This window comes from Drosophila mauritiana, chromosome X (genome assembly GCF_004382145.1).
Source record: "Drosophila mauritiana strain mau12 chromosome X, ASM438214v1, whole genome shotgun sequence".
Classification (NCBI taxonomy): domain Eukaryota; kingdom Metazoa; phylum Arthropoda; class Insecta; order Diptera; family Drosophilidae; genus Drosophila; species Drosophila mauritiana.
Window position 1 is genome coordinate 12,054,042 of NC_046672.1, and position 23,206 is coordinate 12,077,247.

At 44.3% G+C, this 23,206-nt stretch overlaps 1 protein-coding gene across 3 annotated transcripts in view; it reads left to right on the forward strand.

Moving 5' to 3' along the window:
* LOC117148735 (teneurin-a) overlaps positions 1-23,206 on the forward strand; it is a 126,923-nt gene that overhangs the window by 96,257 nt on the left and 7,460 nt on the right. For all 3 annotated transcript variants that reach the window (XM_033316304.1, XM_033316303.1, XM_033316305.1), the window contains exons 12-16: positions 9,427-9,546; positions 13,420-13,587; positions 13,874-14,066; positions 14,686-16,070; positions 18,456-19,000. In XM_033316304.1, coding sequence (XP_033172195.1) covers positions 9,427-9,546; positions 13,420-13,587; positions 13,874-14,066; positions 14,686-16,070; positions 18,456-19,000 — 2,411 coding nt within the window. The remainder of the gene's footprint in view (positions 1-9,426; positions 9,547-13,419; positions 13,588-13,873; positions 14,067-14,685; positions 16,071-18,455; positions 19,001-23,206) is intronic.

A 23,206-nucleotide genomic window follows, 5' to 3' on the forward strand; every position in this document is an offset into this window, starting at 1 on the left:
AAAGGGGATAAAATGGAGCCAGGAAGGGCGCTCAAAAAAGGGGGTTAAGTGTGAGCTTGGCTAAGGGAAAGCCCCCGACTTTTCTTCTCTTCTCTGTTTTTTTCGTTATTTTCTCCTTTTTTTTTTTTTGTTTTGCTGTCCCAACTGACTGACGGCCTGTTTAGGTGTGGCTAGTTGCCCGCTTAAGTGGTTTTCCCACCAGCCCACCATTTCTCCACCATATTTTCCACGCCGACCCCTTGGAAAAATCCCCCCGCCCCGGCCATGCACAGTTGTGTATGCAAATCAAGTTGTCTGCGTCGGGCTGTAGCTAAACTGATTAGTGTCAACTTGCTGGCAGTCATCAAGTGGCTACTGGAGAAAGTCGCTGGATTATTGTGGGTGGTGCAGGGATGGATGCAGGGTTGTTGTCGCCAACAGAGTTGCTCGGTGGCAACCCCTTTTCCCAACCGCCTTCCTAAGCTGCTTTTTGCGGTTCCTGCTGGCTGTCAAGTGTCGTAAGCGTTTGATCCTTGATCTTGTGCGCTAAAAAAGGGAAATGAGGATATATAAATGTAGATACAAATGGATTAGATGGCTACAAAGCCGAATTTCCGCTAGATCTTTTCAACAGTTCATTGTGAAATATGAGATATCAAACGATTATTTTCGAAATATTTGAGTCTGTGAAAATTCTGCTTGCAAAATTATCTCACATTTCTGAATCTTTCTCGTTTGCCGTATATTTTTCGACTGCAATCCGTTCTTTTTTCACTTCAAGTTGCCAAGACTTATGGGTAGAGATACATCCTGAATATGTGCCACATATATATACATATATATCTGTTTATTTTCCGCATGTGCTTGTGCCATGCATTCGAATGCAGATATAGTGTATATATAAATTAAAAAGGCGCCAGTCCGAATGTTTTCACAGGCAGTTGTCGTTGTCCTTGTTGTGATTTTCTGGTCTTATCAACGGGGCCATTGCCTGGACTATAGCTCCACCGGAATTGTTATTGTTGGTGGTGCTGGCAGAGCGGCAGCCGCTCTTATCGCCATCCGTTTGCTCAGAGGGCAAAAAAGGAGAAAAATCCGCTTTAGAAAAAAAGGGAGGAGGAATTTACAGCGTACAAGTTGCACATAAACCAAAATTAATACCCATATAAGTTACAAACAGTTTGAGTGTACGAGGTGTACGAGTATGTGATAGTGCAAAAAAAAAGTAAAAAGCTGCACGGATACGGATAAGAGCAAGGATAGTTAGCCCGCTTTCAGCCAACAGCCTTTTCCAGTCAACGTGGCCAATAGAAATGGGCAAAACACAACTGGCCAAACGAGAAGGCCCCGTAAAAAACGCCATGAAAACAAAGTGAAAATCAAGAGGGAAAGATTTAATTCGAACAGAGAATGCACTTCACAGCACTGGGTTTTAAAACAGGCTTTTTGATTGAGTTATATAAAAAGGTGATATAACATCAAGTAGCAATTGAATGAATGGCTGTTTTGATGTGTATACTACCATATCATATTGTAAAAAAAAATAATAACAATATACAGAAGTGAATTATTCAGGATTGTAGTACATGGCTATGATTCTTCCTAATTAAAGTTACAATATTATCGATATTTTGATTCGAAATCAGTATGACCGGATTACGCGTACGATGGTAACACTTTTCAGTTAATTTCGCAGAACTTTTCTGTCAACCGATTCCTTTGTAAATATTCTGAACTCGTATACAACATATATATTCTCATAAGCCATATATGTATACATCGCTTGATCGCTGCCAACTTTATGCCAAAGTCCATATATCCAAGAGTCCCCCACTACCATGCCGTTTTTTCTCTCGCGCGATTTCTGTTCATTTTTTCCTCTTCTTTTTTTTTGGCATCCAGTGAAAAAGGGAAAATGTTGGAAAAAAGCGACGAGAAATTCGCGGAATTTTCGCTGCAGTCGCACAAAAAATGTGGAGAAAAAAGCAAATATGTCGACGGGGCCAAAAGGGAAACATTGGGGATAGTAGTTTGCCATAGTTATGGTCTGCGGTCGACGGCTTCTACAATCCGTGGCCGTGGTCCGTATCCATATCGGTGTATCCATATCGCATATCCTATATCCCATGTCCTGCCAGCCTGTGTGTATGTGTGTGTGCACTCAATATAATTTAATATTTTTCGATAGCAACAACGACGGCAGCTGAAAGTAATTACTTTTATGTGAGATTAGATATATTTATGTGTTTGTTGGTGGGCAAGCGGCCAGTATAAAGCCAGTTGCAGTTGCAGTCTACGCTCCGCGCTCGCTAATTCGACATCAGCACAAAATTTTTAATGGCCTGCGGCGGAGTGGCAGTGGAGCCCCAACGTAAAACGCCTGGAAAACCAAGCCAACCCCCCACCAAATGACGCCCATCGTCGGTCGGTCATAAGTTTCCATTGAGTGGGTGGTTGGGTTGGGTGGCTTGGTGAGCTTACATTTTTGTTATTGTTATTCTTTTGACGGTCGTCGTGCGGCGCATTTAAGTGAAGTGCAAACTGCAGAGCTACAAAACTGGATTTCGTGCCACTCCGGCTGAAAAATGGGCGGTTGTTGTACGGACAGACCACTGTAATGGCTTCATATAACTATAAAATGTATAAGCCGTGTGCCATTGTGGCGGCGACATGAGAAATGAGTGGGCGGTGGGTTGTGCCTCATGGCTGGTGGCTGGTGGCTGGTGGTTGCATGCGGCCATTGCGGCAAAAGTTGATGAAAACTGTTTTGATTGCGGTATAAAATGAAGGCGATCCACCCAGTGCAATCCGCCCACCAAGATCCCGAATGATTATGAGCGGAAATGGAATGAATACATAGGTAGGCATCGAAAGGAGTTGCAGGCGATTCTTGGAAATATTTTATTTTAGCCACAATAGCGTTTTTCTTTTACAGAGGGAGAAATCTATTCCACTGGTTTGCGGAATTTAGCGACTTTAGAAACCTCGACTTTCATCAATTTATGCATATTGTAATGAACAATTAATTCATTTAATCCTTGCGCACATTTTGTTGAGTGCAAAAGCCCCTAAGTGAACGTTTTTCTTAACCCTTTCTTTTTTAGCTTTTTTCTGGCAGCGTTTTTTCGAATGGGAAAAACATTCGATCCATTGCCATTGCATTGCCTTTAAAGCCAGGTGGCAAAAGGTGCCAAGTGTAATCTTCTTAGGGACAAAAGTGTCATGCAATCCACTGCTCCGTCTGTCCTCGGTTTTTCCCCATCCCCTTGGTTTACCCCTTACCACCGCCTCCTTCGATTCTCCCGGTGACCAGGGAATTTCCCAGTGAAATGCTGCCAAATGAAATTTGTTTTGTGTGCATCAAATTGAACAGCCAAAATGTGGAAAGCGTAGATATGCTTTTCCGGCATCCATGCATGTGTGTGTGTGTGTGTGTGTGTGTGCGAGTTTTCCCGGTGCGCCTGTGTTGGTGAGCTGGCAGCATTAGCCGCCAGGTGGCGCCAGCTAATCTGTAATGAAAAACTGAACGGAATGGAAGGAAAAACCCCGAAACTAAATGGAAATGTTGGAGCCAATGAATGGCATTTTATGCAGGCGTGTTTTCCCAAGCACCCACCACCACCCGGTCACCACCCCCTAATTTTGCCAGAGTTGCTTACTTAAAGCGACGACACATGGCATGGCATTTACATATCGTCTCTATCTTGGACTTATGCCAGTTTTCCCCTTAGTTTTCCCAAACGCCAACCCCCTCCCCCCTCCCCTCTGCCCGCGTTTCCCCGCTGTTTGTGTGCAGCTTTTATGCAAATTTACAAAGTGCAAATTACACGCTACTAAAGGTTTTCTTTGCTCTCCTATCGGACGGTGTCTGTGTGTTGGTAAATGGCAAACTTAAAAATGCTATTCAAACTTTTTCCATACACGCCTCTGCCTTTGTGTGTGTGGTGTGTTGTATGTTGTATGTTGTGTCCCTATTTCAGCTTCAACTCTCCACTCCACACACACCTTGCAATTTGCCGTAGAATCGCCCTGCAGCTGCTATTTATTTATAATGTGTAGGGATTTTCCTTAGCTTTCATCTTCGCCTGCTGAACGATGGCAGAAATGTAAGGGTAATCAGTTTCGGTTTCAATAAAACAAGGATATTATTTGATTTCAATAAAGCAAGACTATTTATTATTAAGTATAAGAAACATATTTTTAAAATTTAGAATGTTATACAAATCAAAACAGTTCAACAGTTTACGATTAGAAAACAAAGCATTACTTAAAACTTTTGTATTTAAGAAAAGATGCAATTGTAATGAGTCCTTTGTCGTGGGTTTTCCGCCCAAACTACTTCTCATTTTAACCCTTTTTTTTAGCCTGCCTGCTCGCCACTTTCTTCGCTTTTCGCTTTCGTCCTTTTCAGTGCGATCTTTCTTGCTGTAATGAAAAAGATGCAAGATGCAAACAGAAGCGAGCAAAAGAAATGGCGAAAGTGCAGGAAACATTTCATCAGGCAGCCAAACACACACAGGCACACAAACGCCTCCTTAACCCCTCGGCGGCCATGGAAATGGTCTCATCTCTGGCATCTCGCTACATAAAGCACATTTATCGTGGTTACAAAAGCGTAAAAGAAAAGTGTGGCCCAGGGTTTTCGCCTGAAAAATGTTTCAAAAACTGTTTCAGGCTAAATGAACATAAAGCGGGGCCACCACCTCCAGCACCACCGACTGTGCCACCGATGGCATGAGCCGAACCACCATCTCCTTGAATAACCAACCCACATCCACCATCCACCCACCAAGCAAACCCAACCGAACCGAATCGCCTGCAGTCCTGGCTTTGTTTTTCTTGCCAGCTTCCTCTAAAGCTGCATCCTCGTGGGCGTCATGAAAATAAAGCCAAATTAAAATTATATCCTTTTTCTCTCGGTGTGTGTGTGTGTGTGGAGTGCGAATGTCCTTTTGTATGCACAAAAGTCAACTAAGTCGTGCTCAATTTTTATGATGGCAAGACGACGCTGCCGTCGCCACTTTGTGTGCCGTGGTAAGCCAAGTTAGCAAAAGGTGGCGAAGGGTAGGGGGTGTGGCGGTGGTGCAAATGAATGGCAGCCTGCCGCTTTATGAATGGCCACAAAAAAATAAAAAAAAAGCAACCAGCCACCCATTCTGAAACTCTTGCTGTCTGGCAGAGTTTTCCCGCTGCACTCCACACTCCGTCTTTCGCAGAAAGGCTCAAAAAATGGCAAAAAGAAAAGAAATTAAATGCACTTCCTTTATGCGCGGGCTTCTCATATTTTCCAGCCCGGCTCTTCCCCTCCGGCTTTTCACCATTTTCCACCCCCTCCACCCACACAATGCGCTAATAATGGAAGTGCACTTTTGACACAAAAGGTGCAGTGGCGACAATGCTGGCTCCTGGTTTTTGGTCCTTTCTAGCTTTCTAGGCTACCCATACCCACATCCACATCCACACCCACACCCACACCCATAACCCCCTCGCCATTGTTGCCTTCTATTGCTCATTCGCTGCAAGGGCGATTAGTCGGTGGGTGGTGGGCGAAAGAAAATGGTTGGGGAAATGGGGTAAAATTGGGTAAAGGCGGCGCAAAGGGCGCGCATCTTTTGAGATTAGAACATTTTTGTGGCATTGCTTTCACTTCATCGGACGAGATTGCTTCTCCTATATATACACACACATATATATCCCGATCTCTTTCAGTCTGGCTTATACATTTCCTTTCGCTGGCTAAATGCCTTTATTGCCTCATAATTTTGAGTGGCTTTTACTGATAATGATGATTATGCTTAGCTGATTGAAATGATTGAAAAAGGAGGCGGGTCCAAGAACATGTCAACAAACTTGCTGAGTAACTCACTGGCTTGCAGAGCCTTAAAAATGTGTGGTACTCATGTTTAAAGTTTTTACTATAAATAGCTTATAGTTTTCTATAAGCTATCTTATATAGAGTTTTTGAGCCATGCTAAATAATTAACTTTCTGAATTAATTTGCTTTCGAATTTTTAAATTTCCAAATTAAGAGAAAACTACTAGACATGGAATCACTGAAGCTCTGCTCACAAAACAAATTCCTAGCACAAAGTGTTGCGTATACGTAATGTGAGTCCTTGAGGCGACGGCTGAGGCGTTTCCCCACAAGCCCTTCCGCTTTCGTCCACTAAGTGCTGCATTTCCATTTCGATGGTAACAAAATCAAAGTGAAAACTGTTCTCATAACCAAATCAAACCGAATTCAATTGAATGGCAGCGAGACGAGACGCAAGGAAAGCGGGGCAGAGCAAACAAAACGAAATGTGCTGAAGACATTCAAGTGTCGGTGGCGTATGAGTGATTTACCTGGCCAGCAGACGAAGGAGCAGGCCAAAAAGGTTCCTTCTTGGCTACAGCAGTGCAAATAAATCAAATAAATAATAAATGAAACGAAACGAATCAAATGCGGAATAAAAATCAATGGCACTCACCACTTCAATGACTCGTGATAAACCTATATATATATATATATTATAAATGTATAATATATAGACATATATATACCTACTCAACGAACACACACATGTGGCATAAAAAATGTACTTATACCCATGCAATTTGCTTTTCGGCTTGATTTCAAATAAAATGTTGCTTCATTGCATGGAATTGAGGCAGAAAAATGAAATTGTGGGTAAAATACCGTTGCTAAAACGCCCACTTCTGTGGGCGAAATAGGCGTGGCACACACACACAAGCATGCTCGGAAAAAAAAGAGCTAGTTGGGCATGACTTTTGAGCACGGAACCTCGGACTTTGGTCAATTGCAATTAGAAGTCAGTGAAGAAGTGCGCTGCTCTCCAAGAATTCCAATGGGCCTTCGCCTCAGCCACCCCCTTCGCCCACTCCCTGGCGACCTTTGGCCCACCCACTGGTGGAAACTCCTCTTACTCTCACGCCCCCAGCCTTCCTCCGCTCTCTTCCTTCCTAATAAAAATGCAACTGGGCACATAAAACTCTGACCCAAATACTGTACATTATGTGTTTATGTCTGTTAGAAGTAAAAAGCAGAGTGGTGAAAAGGGGGGTTTTGCGGAAAAAGATGAGAGGGCGGCGGAACAACAGTAAAAAGGGGGCTGGTTGTGGGGGGAATGGGGGCTGAGAAATTGCAACACTTGAAAACTTGAAAATGTTTTCGAGAACTTGCGCTGCTGGCACAAAAGTTAAAAGAGGCCAACTGCAGTCCTCGGACTCTGGAAATGGAGTGGCATAAGGGGGGTATGGGAGGCTGCACCTGATGACGGGGGGACAGGACGCCCCCTGGGAAGCCCCTCGAAAACCCCCAACTCTGCAGCAGTAATTAGTGCAAACAATTGCGCTCGTTTCCGATATCCTTGGTAACTTTGCCCAAAAAAAAGAAAAAGGAAACCCCCATTCGGCGCACGCCCCTGCCTTTTAAGCCTCACTGCGGCATTTTGTTTCAAGGGGCGTCTGCTGGCTGCTCTGAAGAACCAGCTCAGAAGAATTTGTATATGCATATACATACATATATATGTATATAGACAGAAGGGGCCGCTGCTGTATTCCATTTATTGGAAATATAAAGCATATTTTGTGCGCTCTTTTGTCATAATAAATTGGCAAACTTGAAATCGGATATCGGTGCACGACCCCGTCTCCTCGAAGAAAGTGACAAAGAAAGCGGGTTGCCATAGTTTCTTCTCATTAAATGGAAATGTAAATGGAAATGAAAATGAAAATGATTTTGGGCCGCGCAGCTGCGTCCCTCATCAATAGATATGGCGAAAGGGGGGCGACTCGTGGAGGGTTAAACACTGCCAGAGGACACTGCAAGGGCAACTGACTGGTTTGCATTTCGACCCGTGGAAAGTATCGCATTTCGCAGCCGAACGCCAATCGATTTTCGTTATCGGGTCAAATGTTTTCTTGATTTCCTACAGCTTTGGGCCCTTTTGTGTTGTTGGTTTGACTTTCGTTGTTTTTTAAGTTGATCGTTTTGGCCTGGTTAGCCGTTAGTCGCATTTATCGAATATCGTTGAAAATCGCAGCAAATGCGTTATATATCGAAATCAATTTTAAAATAGTTTTTTCTCTAATACTACTTATTGTCAGTTATTGCATGTATTTTGTTAAATACGTTTGGTGGTGCCAAAGTCGGTGGGGAAAGTTATCGATAGTATGTAATCTGTGGTTAAGCAAATTAACCGCGACTTATAAAGGCACATAATTTCTAATGATTTTACAGTTTCTTACAAATTAAAGGGTATGTTTCCAACGCTCTTATATATACTTCACTTGTTTTCGCAACAATGTTTATTAATTTTAATTCCCTTTCACGCTTGACTCTCCAAAGGAAATGCCTTCGATAACATTCACCCACCGATCGATAGACCATCAACCGTTGCACTCTCCCATTCCCTTCATTTGGTCGCAGCTTCCATTTAATACCGAAACCAACTTGAAATTCTGATGAACTCACTGAGAAATGTTGAAGGATTCGATATATATTGGCATTCCAAAGTCGGGTCTAGAATATACCCCTCATCCGCCATTCCACCTCACATTTTCCCCATCCAAGCTGCGTGCCAAATGCCATTTGCACTTGCACCCCGGGAAAAGTAGGAAAATGGGGGAATCCATCTCCTCCTCTTCCCTCGCTCTCTTTTTTCCGTAGCTCATTGTTGGACATTCATTCGATTCATTCCACACACTCAAAGATACACATTCACACCCAGTTCCAATAATTGAATTACCCAAAGCCAGGCAAACACTTTGAGATTGTCCCGCAAAGAATTTCCCAGAACACAGAAACACACGCTCACAAAAGATATAGACACACTGCAGTTGCAGATACATATATATACAAATATACAAAAGATACAGATACAGATACAAAGTAGAAAACGCATTCCTGGTGACAAAACTCTTAGAAACTCATCCCATTACATTCTCATTCTCCGTCTCGCTCGCTCGCTCTTTCCGTCTCTCTCCCTCTATCTTTATACATACAATTCTAGTTGAAATACAAATACTTATACATATGCATACGAAACATAGCTATATTACATATATATTATATATATATATACATTTATATAAATATTTTCTCAAATTATTGCATAACTTTTTTCGGTTTGTCCTTAGAGCCAAGTGCTGAGAAAACAATCGAGTCGCTTTTCAGTTTTCCCATACCATCAATACAGACAATTGCTCAATGTTTTCTTCACCTTTTCAAAACGTATGATTTCAACCACAAAACTAAATTAGAAACAAACGGAAAAGAAAAGAAAAGAAAAAAAAAGATTAAACAAAAGCAAAAACTCGAACGCAAATTTGCCAAGTAACTAACATATATATTTTTGTCTTTTGCAATAATCCCAATTACCAAATCAAAAAACCCCACCCCATCGAAATTCGACGTGGATTCCTTTCGATTGGATAACCAAATAGCCGTGTATCCGTAATGCGTGGACAGGTGATTACTCCCCAAGGACTCGGAATTGTTGGCATTCGGGTATCCGTGGATCGCGATTCCCGATTTGGATTCACGCTAACTCGTCAAGGAGGCTGGTGAGTAGTAACCCTTATATTTCTTATTATCTTAAAAGTGCGATTTCAAGAGGTAACACTGGAAAATATTTTGAACTTGAAGATACATTACATTCTCTGAAGATAAGATTAGTGGTCCCCTCCTCCGATGCTCCACTGTACTTGTGTGCGGCAAATGCAAATTACTTACGTATGGTTGAGTTGCTCCATCGAGGGGGTAGCTTTTTTCGTTGATTAAATTCTGCTGATGGAATCCGCCATCCGCCGATGGCCAGAAGCACAGTTGCGCAGTCCAAAATAAAGGCCAACAAAATATAAAAAAATAAAATAAAAATGTGAGAACATAGAAGGTGAAGATGCGCCGGCGAGGCCAAGTTATCATATTTTTAATTAAATCTCTCGCTTTGATGTGCGGCCAACTTCTTGGAGGTCCCTCCATCCTCCATCCTCCATGCTCAGTCCTCTGTCGCCAAGTTCTCAGGCTTACACAAGTGGTTAGCATAATTAGAGCAGACAGGCCACAATTGGCCAAAAGCCGCAGGAGTGGTTGAGTGGTTCAGTTTCTTGTCATTCTTTCAAGGGGAAATGGGATGGACATTAGTTTCAATTATTTGACATTTCATTCGAATTGCTTTTTAAGCACAAATGCTCGGAGAACTTTTGCTCTAATTGAGCCCATCAAAGATGCAAGGACGGAACCGAAATCTGAATCAAAATCAGAATCAGAATCAAAATCAGAATATTTTCTCAACTGTGAACGGATGGCAAAATTCGGTGAGGGGCTGAGTGGAGGAAAGTGCCGGCAATCCAATATATCTAATATAAATATTTTTGCAGTTGTTTTTCTTTTTTGTAAAAAGGATTTCCGTTTGCTGCCATCAGCAACATTGTTTGCTGTCCTTGTTGTTTTGCCATTTTCTTTTACTCCATGTGTGTGTGTGTGTGTGTGTGTGTTGGCCAATTTAAATAAACATTTCGCACCCGACTCTGCCTGATTTTATTATGGCCAAGCGTAGAAATACAAACAGAATCTGTGCAGCAGACAGACAAAACTCCGACTGTCTGATGATTATTTGTGTTTACTTTCCACACACACACACTAACACACACAGGCACACACATACTCACGCTTTGTTTATTTCAATCTCGCACACACTCGCACATTAGCCTAGACAAATATGCAGGTGTATAGCATAGCATATCTTTCTGGGCCATGTGCTGAGCTCCGAAAATAAAAAGCAAACGAGACTTTGGCCTACAGTTTGTGTGTGTGAGTGTGTGTGTGTGTGTGTGTTGGCCATAATTTCTCATTAGGCCAATGGCCAAGTAAGCGATGTGTTGCATGTTGCTGCCAAATGTCGCAACTTCAACTACTTACTGGGCCACAAAAAAGGAGGTCCTGCCTGGCCCGGCATAAGTACCTCAGCTCTTATTTATGCACTTTTATTATGACAATATGTGTCGTTGTTTATTTTTCGGTCCTTTAAGGGGTCTTTAAAAATGTCCTTGTTATTTTTATATCCCTGCTGCTCGCCTTATTCTCTTATTCTCGCTCTTTGCCTCGCAATAATTCCTGTTTATGTTCGCCTTATTTTTGGCTTTTTTTATACACTGCCAGCCAGGGAATTAGTAACGCTTTTGCACAACTGCTATTGACTTGTTTGTTGGGCCACATGTTGCGAAATTGGCTTGAAAACTTCAGTTACAGTACAGTAACAAATCTGGAAACAATATTGATCGGAATTTTCTGTGCTCTTTCGTATTCAGAAACGCTCTTGAAACTCTTTTTCTCTGTGTAGCTAAATAGGAGTTATTTTCCTGAATTCATTTTGGTTTATGGCATGCTGCCTTTTGCAGCTGAAAATGCTGAAAATGCTGTAGCTACTGCTGTTGCTAATGCTGCTGCTGCTGCTGCTGCTGCTGTGCCATGTTATGCGGCCCAATAAGCAACAGTGTGTTGTTAGCGGGTCGCCGCCCCCTCATTTTCCGCCCAGCCACTAGCTGGCTTTCCCGGGACTTTGCACACATATGTGTATCCTCTTACTTTTGGCCTCAGATTGTTGTAGCTGGCTGATGCTTCTTGGGTCTGTTGCAGGATTTTATGGTTTTGTATTTATAATGTTTATTTCAATTCTATGCTTTTATTAGCTACCCCCCCCCCCCCCCCCCCCCCCCCCCCCCCCCCCCCCCCCCCCCCCCCCCCCCCCCCCCATTTACCGTTTTCCTTTCGCACCGACATTGCTCTTTTCTCTGTTGCTCTTTTGGCTGCCGCCATTTGTTGTCCTGCTTTATTTTTTTACATTTTTTTTTATTTTGTATTATGTTTTTTTTTTTGCGCTGTAGTTGTTGCTCTGGCTGGCTGACATGCATTGTTGGTTGTTGTTGTCATAGTAATAAAGGTAATAAAAGTCATTATATTGTGCTGCAGGGGATTATTGTTGGCATTTTTTATTGCATAAGTATTATTAGAGTTGGCCCAGCGAAACGTATGTCCTTATGTGTGCGTGTGTGTGTGTATGTGTGTGTGGGTATATGTTTTTGGGTTGTTGCCTCCGCTAAATGCTACACCACCCACAAAAGCGGCCACAAAACCACCCACTAAACCACCCACCGCACCACTGGCCACTCCTCGCATTTCTCCGGATTTTCGCTCTGCTCGTGCTCATAAAATCCAATTCAATTACAAATGAATAAATGCAATGCCGCGACGGACTTTGGCCTTCACACAGCTGCGGACAATATAATAGGGCCAGGAACTACTAGTCGACGCAAAATAAGAGATTCTGTTGGCCTTTATTTTGGGTTGATAGCAACGAGTAAAAATCCATAAAAAATTGGAAAATTGAAAAGAAAACTGCGTAGTATTTGAACTTTTAGCCCGATTACATCGGATTGCGTATGCACATGTGTGTCACTACTTTATGCAGGCCATAAAAGCAGCCAAAAACAACAGCAACGGCTAACAGCTGCAGTGGCAAAAACAGTTAAATTAAATTAGCAAAAATTGTAACCAATTTCACAAAATGCCCTTATATATTTGTCGCTTTTTTTTCGCTATTTTTTGTAACCACTTTATTTTTAATGAAATGCATGTCCTTGTTTATGGACATGTTTATGGGCAGCTTTGGTCGCCTGGTTTACGAGGCAATTCAATTGAATGTTTTGTCATTTGATTCGGCGGAAAATGCGACTGGGGCATTGAAACATTTTCCAGATGCAGGCTATCTCACTCGCTAGCTGCTATCCCTGTCGCACGCGCAAAACACAATTAAAAATCGCATTAATTAAATATTTCAAAAGTAAAAGTTTTTGCCATTTCTTGAGTTTCCAGCGCGACTTGGCTTTGTAAAGCAACCCCCACCACCCACTCCGTGCTTTTCCGAACTCATGCTCCTGGATTTTCTCGCCCCACACACCCCCACCCCCCAAGTTTCGTTTTCCCCCAGTTGTTGTTCTGTCCCTTTGTTTTCCAACATCTTCGTCCTCTTGGCAGAAGTTTGTGCAACTTTCCCGTAGCTGCAATGCGAATTCTCTCGTGTAATAATGGCGGCGGCTCGCAATCGCCATCATTATATTTAATGCGGCTAACGCATGATAAGGGAAGGGGAAGGGGATGGGGAAGAGGATTGGAAGGGGGGTGCATGGATGGATCTTAACTTGTGCTCTATACCTTCTGCAGCATCCAAAGTTTTTCAATTTCCCACAAACAATTGAGGTATTATCTGGGGCTCCACCTTGGCATTAGGTTGCGGGGTGGGAATCTCTCGCGCAATTCCCTTCGCTTCAAGTTCATTAAAATATTAATTTGCATGTTTGCCAGCAACTTTTGCACTAATTTCGTATTCCATTTCATATTTCTCATGCCAACCACTCACTCACTTACTCCACTTGCAGGTTCGATGTGCTGGTGAATGGCGGCGGGGCGGTGACCTTGCAGTTCCAGCGCTCCCCCTTCCGACCTCTGACCCGCACCGTCTTTGTGCCCTGGAACCGGATCGTGGTCCTGCCGCCCGTGCAAATGCAGCTCAGCGACGACGACGAGACGACCAGCAGGAATATCAAGTGAGTTTTCCAGCTTTTTATACCTGAACACCTGAAATTATCCTGCAGCTTGTCTGCAATTCAAATAGTCTCAATCACATCACCTGAAACACCAAACCCTCTTCTCTGGTGACTCGACGGAAAGTCTCCAATCCATTGTTTTCATTTCAGAAAATATATCTAATCACAACATCATAATAATATAATGGTTCTAATCATTATTTCTTAGCTATAGTAACTCTCGGAAACATGCGTTATAAATGTTTTGTATAAATATACCTGCTAATACCTATGCTTCTACTTCCAGAGTGGCTCCACTGAATCCAGCCCTGACGTTCCTCAACTCGATCCACTACCACACGGCGGACGAGGCCAACGATGCCAGCAAGGTGTGCATGGATCACGACCACGAGAAGCTGCGTCCCCAGCTGATCAGCACCTGGATGCCCAACGGAGTGGGCGCCATGCCCGGCAAAAGGGTCATCTTTGCCGAGACTCAGGTGGGTGGACAAGCAGGTCGGGGGAGTGGCGGGAGTGCCCCTCATTTACCATTTACTATAGCATGGCCCGTCCCTAATGCCATTCCTAATTAGCAGTCCGGGCAGCAGATGCTGGACGCAGCGCAGTTTTAATTAATTTAAAGTTTGCCTTAATGACATTATAACTTTGCATCTGCCCGCTGAAAAGGGGGGGAGGTGGAGACTGGTGTTGGTGGCCGGGGCAGGGGCAGTGGCAGTGGTGTTGGGTGCGTTTGGGTGAAAGGGCCAGTGAGGTGGACATTCATTCTGACCGAGAGCGTGGATGCCCTCCTCGAAGGTCTGGCCCTCGTCGGATTCGCAATGCGTTTAATTGCACCACTCGAACCTGTCCAGCTGCGGTCACCAGCAGACACTTGGCTTGCCTCCACCGATGTCTGCTTGCCATTACCTTTCCACTGGCGCTATTTCCCAACTTAGGTCCGAGGGTAATTTCTCCAGGTCTAGGTTAACTTTTCCCGCAGTTAACTGTCACCTGAGGACGATGATAAAAGTGACTAGGGTCTTAGAAGCAAGAAAACAAGCCAATAATTTGGCTTAAACCACTGTTAGCTAACCAAGTGCTTCTGCTCTCCATCCACAGATCGTCCAAGAATCCATCCAGATTCCGGGCTCGGACCTCCATCTGACCTATCAGTCCTCGCAGGCCAGTGGCTATCTGAGCATAGTGCGCATGCGCCTAACCGGCGAAACGATTCCGCCCACTCTGACCCACGTGCATGTGGGTGTGGAGATCGAGGGAGCCCTCCATGTGAAGACCTACGAGGCAGATCCCAGTTTGGTGCACACCTTCGCGTGGAACAAGCGCAATGTCTACCGGCAAAAGGTGTACGGAGTGACTGTGGCCCGCATTTCGGTGGGCTATCAGCACAGCACCTGCCAATCGCCCGTTTGGATTGCCCAGACGGCCAAGCTGCAGGGCTACGATGTGGATATATCCGATATCGGCGGCTGGGGACTGGACATACACCACCACTACAACTTCCACGAGGGCATACTACAGAAGGGCGACGGCAGTACGCTGCACATGAAGGAGTATCCGAGAACCGTCAAGGTGGTCATGGGCACCGGACTGCAGCGACCACTCACCTGCCCGGATTACTGCAATGGTGTGGCCAAGGATGCCAAGCTGCTGACGCCCATCGCCCTGGCCACCGGACCCGACGGCAGTCTCTATGTGGGCGACTTCAATCTGGTGCGTCGCATCACGCCCGACGGCAAGGTGTACACCATTCTGCAGTTGAGCGCCACCCAGGTGTCGTATCAGTATTACCTGGCTGTTTCGCCAGCCGATGGCCATCTGTACATATCGGATCCGGAGAGGCATCAGATCCTGAGACTCGTGCGACTGGAGAAGGTCAAGGATCCCAGTATCAACAGTGATCCCGTGGTGGGCAGTGGCCAGCGTTGCATTCCTGGTGACGAGGGCAACTGCGGCGATGGAGGACCGGCCCTATTGGCTCGACTCTCGCATCCCAAGGGCCTGGCAATCGCAGCCGATCGCACCATGTACATTGCTGATGGCACCAATATACGCGCCGTGGATCCCAAGGGCGTCATTCACACTCTGATCGGACACCATGGCCATCACAATCACTGGAGTCCGGCTCCCTGCAGCGGCACCCTGATGGCCAATCAGGCGCAATTGCAATGGCCCACCGGCCTGGCCCTTAGTCCTCTGGACGGATCCCTGCACTTCATCGACGATCGACTGGTCCTGCGACTCACCTCGGACATGAAGATCCGCGTGGTGGCCGGCACACCGCTGCACTGCAGCAATGGCGGACAGGATGGCCGGGTGAACAAGACGGGAGCGGACAATGTCCTGGGCACCGTTCTTGCCATGGCCTTCTCGCCCTTCGGCAATCTCTATATTGCGGACAGCGATTCGAGGAGGGTCAATTCCATTCGCGTGGTGGACACGGCCGGCAATATGCGATACTTTGCCGGAAAACAAGAGGGCACGGGGTGAGTAGATACTTCAAACAGTCTATAAGTCATTCCTTTGATCGTTAGTTCCATAGATAAAGTTGCATTTAAGTTAAAATACGTATAATTTTTATGAGTACTAAATAATATTTTGGGTCACTCGATTAGGTTCGCTGCCATATTTTGCTAATTTAAAATATTTCGCCACATCCATTTAACAACAATGGAAAACATTAATTATTTTCCATTATTTTTATCCTAAATCTAAAATATGAATATTGTTCCAAAGTTGAATAACCAATAATTCATGCAGTTTGAGTGCGCTTAGCTGGAAAATTATAATTCAAAGGGTTCCCAATTCGCTGTCATTGGGGGGCTGCTTATTTGCACTTTGCCGAGTTATCAAAGTGCACTGAAAATAAATAATTTCCAATAGTTAGCAGTGCTCCCTGGGGTACTTATGTGTACGAGTATGTGTGGGTATGGCATATGTAGTTGGAATACCCGACTATTGCATTCTTAGTTGTTTTATGCCCTCAAATATTGACTGGCTACTGGGTCAACATTACAGGGAATTTGGTCAGCAGGCCGCTGGCCAAAAATCGAATGGAACGAACGAATGAAATGGGTGTAAAGGGCATGCAGGAAAATGGGTTGGCTGGGTGGGTAGATTGACTCCACTCGGACTTGTTTATGCGCATACTTGACCCAATTAAGTGAGCTCCGGGCTATTTGCATATTGCCGAGCGATATCAGCCAATTTTTCAAAATGTCTACCAAACGACACACGGGACAAAACGCACACAGGACGAAAGTGCGAGAGAGAGAGGAGATGGAGTGAGAGCAAGAGCGGGACGGGGAAAGGATACTCGACCGTAGAGTGGGGCATAAATAATAAAAATTCAGCAAGAGCAGCACAAAATTGCCAATGCACCAAAACGGCCATAAATGTCAGGCCAACTAGGCAATACCCCCTAGTGTACCATATCCCCGTCTCTCTCTTGCTTCCATTCTATTCCATATAAATGCAATAGTACCGGTATGCAAAAATATCCATCTCTTTTCAGCTCTTTCTGCTCTTTTAGCCATCCACAGTCATGTTAACTTTATTTGACTTTATTAACCCATTTTGAAGGCATCGAAAACGGTGACCAAAAATTAATTGGAATTCTCACATTGGGGAATTTCATTGTCTGATTTTTCATTGCCCCAGTACACAACATATACGTATGTGTGACTGTGTGTATGCATACATGTGTTTCTATAAATGTGTTCGTGTACCAGAGGCACTAAAGCCATTTGCATTTTGTGCATTGATTAAAGCGGGGCAGAAAACGGAAACGGAAACAGCAGTCAATGAACTTAAATTCCTGACGCCAACGGAATAATTTTATGCCACGTTGCCAAGCGCAAAAACGTAGTGCTATATAGTGTTGTAAAATGGGTCTTTAGTGTTGGTCAGTTTAATTTCAGCATAAAGTACAAAGAAAGAGGAATATAACTTTTTATGGCTGGGGTAACAAAGAAACAGTTCTTCGCACATATTTCTTCGTATAAAATTGCTTTAATTCACGACAAAGTAATTGTAAATAAACTTTTTAAGAAGTTTTTGAGATAATCTTACGTTTAACCTAATCTAAATCTAAAATACCTACCAAATCCATAGTAAGGATATATTGCTCAACTTTATTCGCTCTGAATTTTGTGGGGTCATGCGAATGGCGTCAGGTGTCAGGGGGCTAAAGCGTAGATACGGGCGGCGGACGATTGAAGTGGGCGTGGCCGGCAGACGTGGCAAAGTAATTAGCGGCCGTCGCGCCACAGACAGAAACTATAAATCAACTTTTCACTCGTTTTTTCGCTTCTTCCCCCGGCGTCTTTTGTGTGGAGCTATATCTTTCGAGAGGTGGCCAAAGAGGGTTAAGCGCCCGAGGGGTAGCTCGCGGGGCTGTTGAGGGTTAAGGGCGGTGGGCTAGATGGATGGGGGCGGTCTGTGTCCGTGTCTGTTGCGTGGGCGTGGCTGCGATAAGCGGCACCCGGAGTTCGCTTTACTTTAGACTGTTTATCGAACAAACAATGTCATCATAAATATGCGTCCCGAGCAGCCAGAAAAGAAGGGGAAATCCTGCAGGAAGACCCGAAGAAAGGGTGCGGCCAGAGATAGGAAGAATAAGGATGACAGCAATGGGTTGATGGCTCTCAACCCTTCGTACAATATGAACCACATCTGCTGCAGAAGCACACTAGAAGTTGGCCAGGAACAGCCTATACAGTCGCTTTATCTTGGAAGTAGAATAGAATTAATTAATAGAATTTAAATGCAACTTATTTTTGTGCTCGCTTAGTGTATTTTCTATTATATATCATAGCATCATATATCATATAACACGCATTTCCCTCAATTTTCCACCTTTTCCCCACCAGATCTCAGACGTGCGACTGTGCGATTGGAAGCGGCAGCAATGGCAGCGCTGCCAACTCAGGAGTGGGCGGGGCCAGCGGTGGCGCCTACTCGACGACCGTCAATCCAACGCGTCCGAATGGCGGCACCACGCCCACCACCCCGTCGGGCGGAAACGGAAGCGGAAATGGCAACGGTTCGTCGGCGACCTCGGCCGGTGGCTCAGTGGGAGGCTCAAACGGCAGCGGTGGTGGTGCAAACGGAGGTGCCTGCATCTGTGCGGGCGGCATCGCCCTGTCCACTGGTTCCGCATCGAGCTCCGGCAGCAACGGCGGCGGCACCCTGGCCAGCATCGTCGGCAGCGGCGGCCTGATGTCCACCGGACCCACCACCACCACCACGGTGCTACTGGGCGCCAAGACCACGGCGGCGGGCATAGGAGCGGCCACCTTGAACGACGACGGAACGCTCAGCAATGCGGAGACGCTGCTATCTTCCAATGCCCGATTCCAGGCCATATCCGCCATTGCGGTGGCGCAAGATGGAGTCATCAATGTGGCCGATCAAGGTAAGTGCCTTCTATAATTTATAACAATTATTTGGCTTACCTGGTATAATTATCAATATATTTATTGAGCAACACAGTACGAATTTAAAACAAATTACAAAACATGGTTCACTTTTTAGGAAGATCTTTAGAACATTGGTACTGCAGTCAAGGCATAAAGTAAACAGGCATTTCAGTTCAAAGTTCACATTACTTGCGATGCATTTTTAGCCGTTTTTCGGGGGATTTTTAAGGGTTCCCCTCAAAACATATTGCTTTTCCAGTATCCTGACAGAGGGGCCCAACAACTGTCATCTGATACAGCAAATTTGTCATCTTCCTTGGTTGTGTTGTCCCACATGTGTGTGGGCTTATGTGTGTGTTGGTGTGTGTGTGTGAGTGGGTGGGCCCGGCAATTTACTTTTGTATTGCATACTCCCACACACAAACACACACGCGCCAACACAAACACAACAGCATGGAAAATGGAACATTTCCTTTGGCAAATTTTCTTCAACTCGCACTTCTTATTTCTGCTTTTCTTTCGCCATGTTATTGTGTTAACAAGCGGCAAAGGGAACAAAAATAGAAAATGTTAACTGCTGCTGGGATGGTAGAGTATCGTATAAAAAAAAGGAAACAAACGGAAAAATACGGGAAAACCGGAAGTTGAATTTCGACATATTGCAAAACACAACCACAGCAAATACAATAATAATAATGACAGCTACAACAGCAACAACAGCAGCAACAGCCACGGAAATGGCAACAAAACTTGAACAATGAACAAGCTGCGTAGGAACAAGCAATTGTTGTTGTAATTGGCCATTATGCCCAAAGGGGGCTGGGGAGCCGTGGAAAAGTGGGCGGGGCCAAGGAGGGCAGGCCAAAGAGGAAAGAGCGAAACCAATTTCCGTTACCATTCGAACGACGACAAATTAGGACCCACTCTCGCACGCACACACACACTCACACTCACTCACACTCGCATTCTCTCAGGTAACTGAAGAAAAACCCAAAACAAAATGGCCGCCAATAAATTTTGGGGAAACGGAAGAGCCAAGAAAAATTGGGGAAAAGACGCACACGGGAAAATTGTATATTTTGAAATATTCAATATCCTAATAATTTAAAGAAAATGAATACACAAATTATATTGAATTGAATTTGAATTGAATTTATATGCAATATAAAATGGCCTTAAATTACATTTTTAAAGCATATAAAGGCAGTTGAATACATGAACCCTAATCGCTTTTTCTCAGTGTACAACTAGAGAGTCCTCTGCAGAAGCTAAAGCTCAAAAAAGCACGGAAGGTATAAATTTGAGTGCATTAGCAGAGCGTAATTTGATAAGACCAAAAACGTAATTAATAAATTTCCACAAAAGCAATGGGATGGGGTGCCTCGGATGTGGATGACTCCCCTAACGATGGACAAAAGGGTGGATTTTTGGGTGGCGTCGTTTCCTTTTTTGGATTTCCTTCCTGGCTGGATGGATCATCATCAACTCGGCAACTCGGCGCGGAAATTAATGAAAAGGCTGGGCGAGTGTTGTAGCCGAAGCCGTGGAAAGCAAATCAATGGCTATAATTAATCAAGTTTTAGTCTGCATTGGTGGTGGTGTGGGCTGTGTGCACACGTGTGAGTGATTGCTGTGTGAGTGTGAAAAGCGAAAAAGTGAAAATCAATCTTATTACCTACGCGGCATTGAATTGGCAAAACTTTTCGCCCCCTTCCAAACAAAAAACGCGCCGCCCCTACACAGCATTAATCAGGAATACATACAGACACACACACACACACACGCGTTTATATATATTACATATAAATGTAGAAATATGCGTCGGTGTGTGGGTGTTTTCGCATCCGTGGCGGCAGACAAGACACATACAAATGTAGCTGCCGGCCAAGGAAAAACGTAAATAAGCTTCATTAGCAGCTCGCAAGCTTAAGTGGCCTTTTTCCCCGGCGAGCATGTGAAAAATTATTGCATTAATTGCCCTGCCACGGAAAAAAATGAGGGAAAAGCGAGCTAAAAATAAAGAAATATCGATGGAATCGAAGAGTGACAGCAGCAATGAGTAGAAAAACTGAGACTGTTAATGATATCGGTTTGTTCTACTTCTAACTTTGTCAAAATGAGTCGCACAGCAAAAAGCCCGACTGCTCATTACAGCTAACAACCTTGGCTAACAACCACACCCACTTTATAAACGATTTAGAAACATTAATATTTTAGACATTTTTTCAAAAATTTAAAAAAATGTGGTTTTTAAAATTTTAATGCCAGTCGATTGTAAATAAAGTTACGAGCTCAACGAGGTATGACAATCATATATTGGATAAATTTTTCAATAGTTTTGGCCAAAAAATCCGACTTTTGTGATCACAATTTGAACCATATCATAATTATGGCAAAATTAGAAAAAGGTCTGTGCAGAAACATCCTCGTATCGACATCGGCAAATCGGGAACACCGTGGAGCTCTCCATTAAGCATCCTCAATCCCCGTCGATATCAATTTCGCCAGCGATTTGGACATATGCCAGCTGGCCATGGCGACTGTTTAACGCTCAGGACAATTGCAGGACACCCTGAGATCTGAGAGTGTGTGTGTGTGTGTGTGTAAAACAAACCCACTAAGGATGGTTTAAAGACCTAGCAGATTGTGGGGCCGGTGGAGCAACAAACATTCGGCGACACAATGGCAACAACCCTTTGCACTGGGCACAAACAAGTTGTTCAGTTTATGGGGTCATTACCATTACATTACAATTCACCCACGCACACACACACACACATATGTATTTAGCGGTGGGAGGCGGTGGGTGGTAACCTCCAGCTGAGCGTCACACATTTATTGCATTGAAATTCGCTCAATCGCTGGCCTGGCGCTTTGCCAATTCGAATGCCAATGCCCCAGCTTCAGTTGGGAAAACGAGACGACTACACTGTGGAAAAAACCGCCTTGAATGGAAATAAGTCAAGAATTTGACGATCAATACTTAATTAGATAAATAAATAGTTCAACAATTGCAAGACACACATTTTATTTCCGATTAAAATCAATCAAATGGAAGCAGTCAAAATGCGATGCATTCTTTCTCGTAATATTTTGTACTGTACAACACGCCGAACCCGAAACCGAAAAGCTCCTCTAAAATGAGACCATAATGGCTTACGCTCCAACTACACGAGGTCACAGATGGGGGTGGATGCGGATTTTGTGTGGAGTTGTGGGCGGTGGTGGTGGTCTGGGTCATGTGTCTTTGGCTGGAAAGGATCCTGCCTCGCTGCCGCTGTGCTTTTGGGTCCTCGGATTCGGATTCGGATTCGGGTTCGGGTAAATGAACTGTAACGCAATCAAATCAAATCAACACTGCCCGAACCGCAATAAGAAGAAGCCAGAAGCCACAATGTATTTAATATTTTTATTGTGATATGTGCAAATAGCAACACACTGGCACATAATTCGCAATCAGCGGTGAATTGTTGCATGCAATAATTGCGTGAAATGGAGGTTTATGGTGGGGTGGATTTTGAAAAGGTCCTTGCTGCGCAATGATTTTGGAGCCGTGGAGAGTGTGTGGTTAACGCGGCAGTTGCGTATAAAGCGTAAATATACTATTTTATATAGTCGTTCCAATGATTGTGGCACTCGTTTGCTTTAAAAATCAACATTTTAAGCAGCTTGAATGACCAAGTTTTGTGGCATTTTAAGATGAATGCAGTTGCGGGCAATGATGTAAAGTTAATGTGTTCCACAGACCCCAACCCCACCTAGACATCGCCCACTTTTCTCCGCTTTTCCACTTAGTTTCTTATACAAAACGCTGTCATCATCGTCTTTTGTTGTTGTCTGTTTGCAATGCAAAGCCGTAGGAAAAAGGGGGTTGGGAGGTGTTGAAATAAAAGGGGATGATACCAGGGAGCTGTGAGGCGTAAGGCAAGCAAATTTATGCAAATCCAAAGCGATTTTCAACACTAACTAAAATGAAACGCTTCGCAGGGGCGCACAAAATGGGGGCGTGGCTGGTGGAGGCGGATGACTAGTAGTAGTAGTAGTAGTAGCAAATTGCACAAAAATACTTAAGACACTCGCTTGCAGACAGAACTTACCTATGCCATTTTGTATTTGTGCATTTGCAGTGATTCAAAAACTGAAAAACGGGGGGTGCTGGGTAATATTCAATGGACGGTGGGGAGGGGAAAGTGCAGTGAAAA